An 11782-nucleotide genomic window follows, 5' to 3' on the forward strand; every position below is an offset into this window, starting at 1 on the left:
CTCCTAACAGAGATAAAGTGCAAAAGCAATGCCCTCATATTACTGACAATAGAATCCCATAAACCTACCCATGAAGTAAGGGGGAGATGATTTCTCAGCAGAGCCGTACACCCCAACGCACGTTTCGGCGTCTGCCTTCTTCCAGGGGCGCCGGCAAGCTGGTAGCTCAGTGATAATGCCGTTGCCCCATGTCCAGGCTTTCTGTGTTCAAAACCCCTTTCAGCCTCTAAAAGAATTCCGCCCCCGGAAGAAGGCAGACACCGAAACGTGCGTTGGGGTGTACGGCTCTCCTGGGAAATCATTTCCCCCTTGTTTCATGAGTAGGTTTATGGGATTCTATTGTCAGTAATAGGAGGGCATTGCTTTTGCACTTTATCTCTGTTAGGAGGTTTGGGAAGCATACATTGATAGTGATTCACTGTGACTGCCAGTTCATTGTTGTTGTTTGTTTGTATACAATTTTGGGGTTTAATATATATCTTACCTCTGTGTTGCACTACCTCATTGTATTGCTACCTTGCGATTTAACACTAACAAGACAACTTCTGGTGCAATTTTTTTTTTTGTGGCAGCCCCACCTGATAACTTATCTTTCCTTCCACCTCCAGGACGGTTTTAGAATTTTATTACAAGCCTCTCTCTCTATATATATATATATATATATATATATATATATATATATGTTATACTAATCCTCAGGAGTGATTCGTACCACATCTTTTGATGTACTTTTGTCATATGTATGTATTTAATAAAATGACTGATTATTTTAGCCTGTTTAGTCTCAGTTTGCTATTTTAGGATTACTTCATGATGCTGAGCTGGCTTCTTTAGGGTCAGACAATTTTGCCTAACATTTATGTGGGTTTTTCTTGTGTATGTTAACCTGTGCATGCTTGGTGATAACCTGTGCATGAGGACAAACTGAGCATCAAATCGGGTTCACCCCGGCCCGGATGTCGATAAATACTTCTAGGGATGTCCCGATAACATTTTTTTAAGACTGAGTACGAGTACCGATACTTTTATTTAAGTACTCACCGATACCAATTACCGATACTAATTTTAACAATAAAATACACACACATGTATTTTATGACCACTGACCAACAAAAAGGGCCAAAAACAGAACTATGACATTCCAAGGAGACATTATACTGTATGGGGCAGCCACAAGGAGATGTTATACTGTATGGGGCAGCCACAAGGAGACGTTATACTGTATGGGGGGCAGCCACAAGGAGACGTTATACTGTATGGGGGGCAGCCACAAGGAGACGTTATACTGTATGGGGGGCAGCCACAAGGAGACGTTATACTGTATGGGGGGCAGCCACAAGGAGACGTTATACTGTATGGGGGGCAGCCACAAGGAGACGTTATACTGTATGGGGCAGCCACAAGGAGACGTTATACTGTATGGGGGCAGCCACAAGGAGACGTTATACTGTATGGGGGCAGCCACAAGGAGACGTTATACTGTATGGGGGCAGCCACAAGGAGACGTTATACTGTATGGGGGCAGCCACAAGGAGACGTTATACTGTATGGGGGCAGCCACAAGGAGACGTTATACTGTATGGGGGCAGCCACAAGGAGACGTTATACTGTATGGGGGCAGCCACAAGGAGACGTTACACTGTATGGGGGCAGCCACAAGGAGACGTTATACTGTATGGGGGCAGCCACAAGGAGACGTTACACTGTATGGGACGGCCACAAGGAGACGCTACTGTAAGGAGTCAGGACAACAATTTCTGAAGCCCCCCTCCTCAGTATAATAGTCTTGTGGCCATCATACAGTAATGTATATTTCTTCTTGCCCTAATGCCTGCTTTTAGAGATCAATGTGCAGCTTGCAAGCAGGAAGGGAAGGACCAGGGCCATAGAAGACAGACACTATCACCTTTGGAGGGACTCGCTCCTGGCAAACACAGCTCTGCTGCAGTGAATGCAGTGGAGCAGACTGATGTAATTACAATGTATAGTTATTGCAGGGACTCAGAGAATCGTCTGAGAGTTTATTAGTTAAAAGAATCTAATGAGTCAGAGACTGTGTCACCGAGTCCCTGCCAGGCTTCCTGCTCTGCTACATGCACCCTGTACACACACAGCTCCACTACATGCTATGCTAATAATGCCCCCCTTCCCCCGGACGGACTTACAGGAAGCCGCAGAGCAGGAAGCCTGGCAGGGACTCGGTGACAGTCTGTGACTCATTGAATTCTTTTAACTAATAAACTGTCAGACGATTCTCTGAGTCCCTGCACTACGCTCCCTGTGCTGTGAGTCTCTGATTGGTTGGAGGGCGGGGAGGGGCGGAGCTAGCTTCCACTGTCGGCTCCTATTACACAGTGCCTGCTGCTGCCTCTGAAGCTGTTAGCTGTGCGAGGTGCAGGGGCAGGCTGCGGACTGACACAGACACATAGAAGTGGAGCACAGGTATCGGCAGTGGTATCGGGGACATTTGCACGAGTACATGTACTCGTGCAAATGCCCGTTATCGGTCCCGATACCGATACTGGTATCGGTATCGGGACATCGCTAAATACTTCAATTCCCACAGTTTTTGATTCTAGCGCCACCTCGGCAGTCAGCAGAAATCGGGTACTACCAGCAAAGGACAAATGCACATTCTCTGACTCCTCACTCACTCCTCCGATAGTCAGATGGGATTTAGACGCCCTTTTTGTTTCTCTTTTTGCCGCTGAATGCTTGGACATATATTGACAAAATGTCCCCTTTGACCGCAGAAAAAACATACTCCCTCCTTGCGACTCCTACTTTTGCAAGCGGATCCCGGAGTCGCTCTCCCTAATTGCATGGTTTAATCCCCAGGTATAAGCTCAGGAGTCTCTTCACCCAAAGGGTCAAAGGAATACGGTACGTTATGTAATAGAACGTCCGGAGAGAGCGGGCCCTTAGATCTCTATCTCAGGCGTCTATCAATACATACAGCCAAAGACATAACGGCTTTCAAAGACTCAGGATTCTTATCAAGGACCAAAGCGTCCTTCAGCCTCTCAGATAATCCCTGACAAAATTGGCTACGGAGAGCTGTATCGTTCCACTTAGTATCTGTAGCCCACCTCCTAAATTCGGAACAATAGATCTGCGCCGAACGCTCTCTCTGACGCAGGCCGCGTAATTTAGTCTCGGCCAGGGAGGTTCGGTCCGGGTCATCATAGATGAGACCTAAAGTTCAAGAAAAATGCATCTATGATCGGAGAGACTGATCCGGTCGGCAGAGAAAAAAACTTTCGGTTCAGGACATAGAAACATAGAAACATAGAAACATAGAAACATAGAATGTGTCGGCAGATAAGAACCATTTGGCCCATCTAGTCTGCCCAATATACTGAATACTATGGATAGCCCCCGGCCCTATCTTATATGAAGGATGGCCTTATGCCTATCCCATGCATGCTTAAACCCCTTCACTGTATTTGCAGCTACCACTTCTGCAGGAAGGCTATTCCATGCATCCACTACTCTCTCAGTAAAGTAATACTTCCTTATATTACTTTTAAACCTTTGCCCCTCTAATTTAAAACTGTGTCCTCTTGTGGTAGTTTTTCTTCTTTTAAATATGCTCTCTTCCTTTACCGAGTTGATTCCCTTTATGTATTTAAAAGTTTCTATCATATCCCCTCTGTCTCTTCTTTCTTCCAAGCTATACATATTAAGGTCCTTTAACCTTTCCTGGTAAGTTTTATCCTGCAATCCATGTACTAGTTTAGTAGCTCTTCTCTGAACTCTCTCTAGAGTATCTATATCCTTCTGGAGATATGGCCTCCAGTACTGCGCACAATACTCCAAGTGAGGTCTCACCAGTGTTCTGTACAGCGGCATAAGCACTTCACTCTTTCTACTGCTTATACCTCTCCCTATACATCCAAGCATTCTGCTGGCATTTCGTGCTGCTCTATTACATTGTCTTCCCACCTTTAAGTCTTCTGAAATAATTACTCCTAAATCCCTTTCCTCAGATACTGAGGTCAGGACTGTGTCAAATATTCTATATTCTGCCCTTGGGTTTTTACGCCCCAGGTGCATTATCTTGCACTTATCCACATTAAATTTCAGTTTCCAGAGTTCTGACCATTCTTCTAGTTTTCCTAAATCCTTTTCCATTTGGCGTTTCCCTCCAGGAACATCAACCCTGTTACATATCTTTGTGTCATCAGCAAAAAGACAAACCTTACCAGCGAGGCCTTTTGCAATATCACTTATGAAGATATTAAACAAAATCGGTCCCAGTACAGATCCCTGTGGAACCCCACTGGTAACATTACCTTGTTTTGAATGTTCTCCATTGACTACAACCCTCTGTTGTCTGTCACTCAGCCACTGCCTAATCCACTCAACAATATGGGAGTCCATGCTCAATGACTGCAGTTTATTGATAAGTCTTCTATGTGGGACAGTGTCAAAAGCCTTACTAAAATCTAGATATGCGATGTCTACTGCACCTCCACCGTCTATTATTTTATTCACCCAGTCAAAAAAATCTATAAGATTTGTTTGACATGATCTCCCTGAAGTAAACCCATGTTGTTTTTCATCTTGCAATCCATGGGATTTTAGATGTTCCACAATCCTATCCTTTAATAGGGTTTCCATTAATTTGCCTACTATTGATGTCAGACTCACTGGTCTATAGTTGCTCGATTCCTCCCTACTACCTTTCTTGTGAATGGGCACGACATTTGCCAATTTCCAATCTTCCGGGACGACTCCTGTTACTAATGGTCAGGTCAGGTAACCACTACTAGGATCAGCCAACAGTGGTCTCTGCATCTGTGACACGGTCGTGCGGAAGTCATCCACCTCCAGAGAAAGCCCCTGTTGCTGCCCGGTCAGTGCAGCTGTAACATCCATGGCTGAACTGATACAGACAACAAAATGATGGTTATTTGGTGGTTTATAATGTCAAACATTTTTGGGGGGAAACTCCACACTAAGCACGGGAAGGGGAACAGTAACTGGGCCTGGAAACTAGGGAATGAACAGGTCACCTCCTAAACAACCCTAATGCAGGCCCCAACTACCTATTAATATGAATAGACCTTGAAGGTAGGAATATTCATATGCTGTATACCTAGGCCCTTATATCCCTATAAGGCCCTGGAAAGAGGTTAGGACCAGAGACAACACATTCCTCCCCAGATGGACGAATGGAAGTCTCTGTCTCAGGCCCAGATACAAAAAACTGTGAATATAACAAACACAATAAGAAAAGACAAACTTAGCTGAAAGTAGAAAACTGGCAACTCCAGAAGCACCACAGGATACCACTGACCAGCTAGTTAGAAGTCAGGAAGAAAATCTATAAACCGCACCTCCAAGAGTGAGAAGCCGCTACTTATGGGAAAAGTGATTTATCAACAAGCAACACCTGGAGCAAGGAGTGTGGCGTTCACCAAAACACAGACACAACAAGATCCACAGGGAACTTGTCAATTTAACCCAAGAGTTGCCAGTCTCTCCGATCTCCTGGTACCTGCCATGGGAACGTCCGTGACACCCAGGAAGAAGTACAGCGGAGTCTTAAAAATATTAAAATAGACAAATCACGGGACCAGATGGCATATATCCCCCCATATCCTAAGAGAATTAAGTAATGTCTTAGCCAGATCCTTATTTCTGATATTTAAGGACTCTATACTGACAGGGAGCGTTCCAGAGGATTGGCGCATAGGAAATGTGGTGCCAATATTCAAAAAGGGTCCAAAAACAGACCCCAGAAACGATAGGCCGGTAAGTTTAACATCTGTCGTGGGTAAACTGTTTTAAGGTTTGATGCTATCTTGGAGTACCTCAATGAAAATAAGCAAATAACGCCATATCAGCATGGCTTCATGAGGGATCGGTCATGTCAAACTAATTTAATCAGTTTCTATGAGGAGGTAAGATCTAGACTTGACCGCGGCGAATCAATGGATGTCGTATATATGGACTTCTCCAAAGCATTTGACACTGTACCACATAAAAGGTTAGTATATAAAATGAGAATGCTTGGACTGGGGGAAAATGTCTGTATGTGGGTAAGTAACTGGCTCAATGATAGAAAACAGAGGGTGGTTATTAACAGTACACACTCAGATTAGGTCACTGTCACTAGTGGGGTACCACAGGGCTCCGTATTGGGCCCTATTCTCTTCAATATATTTATTAATGATCTTGTAGAAGGCTTGCACAGTAAAATATCAATTTTTGCAGACAACACTAAACTGTGTAAAGAAATTGACGTGGAAGAGGATAGTTTACTGCTACAGGTTGATCTAGATAGATTGGAGGCTTGGGCAGATAAGTGGCAGATGAGGTTTAACACTTACAAATGTAAGGTTATGCACATGGGAAGGAATAATGCAAGTCACCCGTACATACTTAATGGTAAAACCCTGGGTAACACTGATATGGAAAAGGACCTAGGAATTTTATTGAACAGCAAACTAAGCTGTAGAAACCAGTGTCAGGCAGCTGCTGCTAAGGCCAATAAGATAATGGGTTGCATCAAAAGGGGCATAGATGCTCGTGATGAGAACATAGTCCTGCCACTTTATAAATCACTAGTCAGACCACACATGGAGTACTGTGTACAGTTCTGGGCTCCTGTGAACAATGCAGGCATAGCAGAGCTGGAGAGGGTTCAGAGGAGGCTAACTAAAGTAATAACTGGAATGGGTGGACTACAGTACCCATAATTATCAAAATTAGGGTTATTCACGTTAAAAAAAGATGACTCAGGGGAGATCTAACAACAACAGTATGTATAAATATATCAGGGGTCAGTACAGAGCTCTCTCCCATCATCTATATATCCCCTGTGACTGTGAAGAGGGGAAATCCTCTGCGTCTGGAGGAAAAAAGGTTTGTACACAAACATAGAAGAGGATTCTTTATGGTAAGAGCAGTGAGACTATGGAACTCTCTGCCTGAGGAGGTGGTGATGGTGAGTTTACTAAAAGAGTTCAAGAGGGGCTTGGATGTATTTCTGGAGTGTAATAATATTACAGGCTATAGCTACTAGAGAGGGGTCGTTGATCCAGGGAGTTATTCTGATTGTCTGAATTGAGTCAGGAAGGATTTTTTTTCCCCTAAAGTGGAAAAAAGTTTGTTTTTTGTTTGTGCCTTCCTCTGGATCAACTTGCAGGATAACAGGCTGAACTGGATGGACAGATGTCTTTTTTCAGCCTTATAAACGATGTTACCATGTATATAGATAGATTAGACAGATAGTTCTGGTATATTTTACAGGCTTTTAACCTAGGATGTGTAAAATAAGTAAAGCAATAAAAAAAATTGTCAATTATGCTAGACATAAAGCAATATCGAATCCCCAAATCCAGAGTTAAAAAAAAAAGAAATAATAACCATTGATATAAACAGCAGTACAAATATTGGAAACTATCAGGACACTTTTTAATGATACTTAAACTTTTTATAAAATTTTTAATAAAAAGATTTTTAGTTAGTGGTGGTATACCCTTTTGCCATTACTTTATGATTAGTGGTGTTAAGACTTCTATCCCTTCTATTGTTCCAGAGAGTGAAGGGACCACAGCGCTGATTTTCCCTTCACAGTGGTGTCCAAGCCACCTTCAGTGTAGAGAACTGCAGCACAGTCTCATTTCTTGCATAGTGAGTAGTCATGCTGCCACCCTTCATGCAAAAAAAACTGTGCTACAACTCCTTTATTCGTGGAGTTCCCAGAGGTTGAACCCCCATGATAATAAAGTGATGACATATCCTAGTGATATGCCTATGCCAATACTTAAAAAAAAAAAATTCAATATCTGTGTAAGGAGGTTGCACACCCAATTTTTGTTGTTTTTGCATTTTTCATGAACAAAAACCACCAGTTATGTTACATGTTTGCAAATATGAAAGTATAAAATACCCTACAAACACAGATTTTTTTTTTTAGCAGTAGCATTTTAACACAGTTTCACATTTTCTTGCCAATTTTTGTCCCTTGGCATTTTTATTTTAAATTGGAGAGTGCACTGTACCTTCTTTCAGGGACCCTCCCATAGACTTCTCTATAAAAAAAAGTCAGTGACAAAAAAAAAAAAACCAGTATCCCAAAAAAGACTTGTCGAAAATGCATGCATAGCATCCCAAAACACCCCCAGAAAACAAAGAGAGGAAGCACCTTTTGGATACTTAAAAAGGTTGTCTGTGATTTTCTCTCTTTTTTTTTCTTTTTTTTTTTTAATCCCCCCTCCCAGGCAACTTCCATGGACAGGTTCACCACTGTAGCCAATGACTGGTGTTGTGTTATTAGCTGTGACCCGGAGCCTGTCCATGCAAGAAGTTCACATGCAGGGATCAGAAGTGCAGTGAAGACAGGTATATTAAGAGGCAAAGCAAATGTTTTAGTTAAGAGAAAGTAAATTTCTGTACTAGTCTATAAGAAGAGGACTAAAATTAGCATTACTCATTTTTTTATTTATTTTTATTAGTACAGACAATCACTGCAAGCTAGCTGCATCTCCTCTATATCTCTCCTATGGTTTCCTCCTCCTGTAATCCCTCTCAGGTACAAACCAGATAAGATCCAAGATAGTGAAGTACTGCAACACTAGGTTCAGCCAAGCATATTTATTATACTCACAGGATTTTATATAAAACATGCATGTAATAAAACCAGATGTCCTGGCAAGCCCTTCCCAGGTTTCGCCACGCTTTTTCAAGGGCCCTTGGCTGAACCTAGTGTTGCTGTACTTCACTATCTTGGATCTTCTCTGGTTTGTCTCTGAGAGGGATTACAGAAGAATGAAACCAGGAGAGGGAGAGGCAAAGGCAATGTGGCCAGCTTGCAGTGATTGTTTGTGTGATTGTGTGGAGAAGAGTGACTTGGTCTTCCTAACTGCTTTGGATTTCTGGTTCGGGTTATTAGCAACGTGGATCTAAATAGCTGAACTTGTTTGTGGTAAAGGTGGCCTACTTCTATAGAACCTGCAGCACTGAAAAACAGTGGACTCTCGACAATAACGTTTTTTATTCTTTGATTTTTCTTTTTATTACAGATGGAATAACACTCCTATAGATGAAGCTATGCACTTTGGACATCATGATGTTGTTAAAATCCTTCAAGAATACCAAAACAATTATAAACCACTGGATGAACCAAATAATGGAAAGGGTGATCAGTCTGTCCAAAAGAACCTAGATGGATTATTATAATATCTATTGTTTACGAATTCCATATATTTGTGCTGGTACCTGTTGTGTTGTATAACCATTTCAAGAGTGTATTTTTATCTTGTAGTGATGTATATTTCCAATTATGTTTTCGTGCTATCTTCTGGCTGTATCCTCAGGATGAAATCAAAGCAACAAAACGTACCTACAAGCAGAAGCTGCCTTGTTCTAGTGAAAAAATTGGCTGATAAGCTTTCCATTTCTTTTATTAAGATTTTTGAAAAGAAAAAAAATTGACCCAAATAAAGGAGTTTTAAGTTATGTGTTCACCTCATAAAGAGGCCAGCTGAGTTCAGGACCATTTTAACCAAATATCAACTAGCAGTAATTTTGCAGAGAACTCTTCAGCAGCAAATCCTTACCAAATTTGACCTATCGAGCAATGAACAAAAAGTGAAAAATTAATACCCACCTACTGTGTCATTTCTGTGGCTACCTTACCTGCTCCCATGGAGGTCTTGGTACAACCTGAACTCCTGCATCCCATGTGACTGTTGCAGCAGGTTGTACAATACCGCCAAGGAGCCAGAGAAACACAAGGGGATGCAAGTATATTTTTTTCTTTAGGACTTGCAGATTTTGATGCAGAACCACATGAAATCTGCATCAAAACTTTATGAACTTCAAAAATTTACATGGTTTTCATGCAGAAAATATTCTCGACATGGAAGTAAATGAGGATTTATTTCCTATATCAAGTGTGCAACATAAATTGACATGCAATAGAATTTTAAAATTCATGTGGAAAATTTCTGCAGTGTGTACGAGAATGTTTTCTACATAAAAGCTATGTAGCAAATTCACAACATGTTTGTTTATGCAGATTTTATACCAAAATATTCTGCATTCTATATACATGTGAGCAACCCCATGCACAGGAACGGAAACAAAATGTTTGAGAGTAATTTGTATGCTACTTACAGGTGTGATCTTTCCTTTTGGCTGGTCATGACCTGATCTGTGTATCGAGATGACCAGCTTTTTTAAAGCAACATGATTTTTGTGATATTGCATAAAAAATATCTATGATATATGTGTCTATATGCAGCCACCCAGTGGTTGAGTTGTGACTAATGGCCTGTTGGAATATTTTGATACTGTATTAAATTAGTTTCATGGGAAACTGGAGTCCATAACCAGTTTTAATGTAAGGTAAGGGTAGACACATCTGTATTCCAACTATTCCTGCACAGAACAGCCACTAATTAATCTCAAATGGATTATCCCCATTGGGGCTGATCTTTTTGTGGATTTCCAACATAAGCTGCTGTCAGTTTCAGAAATCAGTTTCTGTCATCGGTCCTGTAGTGAATACAGTACTTGCTTGATTTGTAATATGCACATCTGACAAATCTAAACATACCTTTACTTTTCTATGCAGAATTTTCTTTCAAATGGTCTTATATGATTATACAACATGATAAACCTTTGCACTTTTTACCACTAAAGATACTACGAGAACAAGAATAAATCAAGCTAGGAGACTCAATAAATCAGGAGACCTACTAAAAGATCTCTTAAGTGTATTTCAAAAATATTTTTGGATACCATAGTAATGTCTTAAAAGTTATAATTGTAAGAAATCTTCTGTAATTGTGTTATGTCATGTCCCTGTGCACTCTAAAGGATGTATTAGACATCCGGATTTAACAGGCGATTGTTGGGAAGGAAGCGTTCCTTCACGGCAATCGTCTGCTCGCTAGTGGAGGAGACCGCTGCAATTACATGCAGGGATCTCCTCAGTATAGAGAGGAGCGATCCTTATACCATTGCACTTCCCTATACTGAATGATTGTTTGCCCACAGCAGATCGTGATGCAAACAATGCTTTTTTTAACCTGTTAAAAGATTTGGATTGCCAGACAAACAAGTGTTTGCTCATTGCCAGATCTGCCAAAAAATCTGCAGGTGTAATACATTCTTAAGTTCATTGGTATGAAGACACTAAGGCACATTTACTAAAGTGTTTACAACACCATTGTGTTCAAAAGTCGCAGATTATGGTGCACACCATATATGTTTTATAATTTGGATCTTTTCAATTCTTTTGACACTTGTAAAGGGTGGTGAGAAAAGAGACAGTCTTAGCAAAAGGGGCATGACCTTTCACCACCCAACACATTTACTATAATTTATGCTAGAAACAGACTTATATGATAGTTGAAATCTACACCAACTTTTAGCTGTAGTAGATCTGAATTTCTGGCAAACAGGCTGCTGTCTGATGTGCCAAATTTATCAAGAAGCCTGTGTCCCTTAATAAATTTGGCACATTTTGCACTGACAAACTAAGACTGACATTTGTAACTGTAATCTTAGTATATCTACCCTTTTGCAGTTGTATTATGATTGGTTCCTAAAATGCCAAAGTGTAGGAGCATATTATTATAGGACACATACAGTCAGGTCCATAAATATTGGGACATAGACACAATTCTAAAATTTTTGGCTCTATACACCACCACAATGGATTTTAAATGAAACAAACAATATGTGATTTAACTGCAGACTGTCAGCTTTAATTTGAGGGTATTTACATCCAAATCAGGTGAACGGTGTAGGAATTACAACA

The 11782-nt window shown here is 41.1% G+C and overlaps 1 protein-coding gene across 1 annotated transcript in view; it reads left to right on the forward strand.

Annotated features, from left to right (window-relative positions):
* Positions 1 to 11067, forward strand: part of LOC121008604 (glutaminase kidney isoform, mitochondrial-like) — a 1417393-nt gene extending 1406326 nt beyond the window's left edge. Inside the window, exon 18 of the mRNA XM_040441254.1 lies at positions 9036 to 11067. Within this exon, the coding sequence (XP_040297188.1) occupies positions 9036 to 9192 (157 nt within the window). The 3' untranslated portion in view covers positions 9193 to 11067. The remainder of the gene's footprint in view (positions 1 to 9035) is intronic.
* Positions 11068 to 11782: the final 715 nt, after the last annotated feature.

This window comes from Bufo bufo, chromosome 7, assembly GCF_905171765.1.
Source record: "Bufo bufo chromosome 7, aBufBuf1.1, whole genome shotgun sequence".
Taxonomy (NCBI): domain Eukaryota; kingdom Metazoa; phylum Chordata; class Amphibia; order Anura; family Bufonidae; genus Bufo; species Bufo bufo.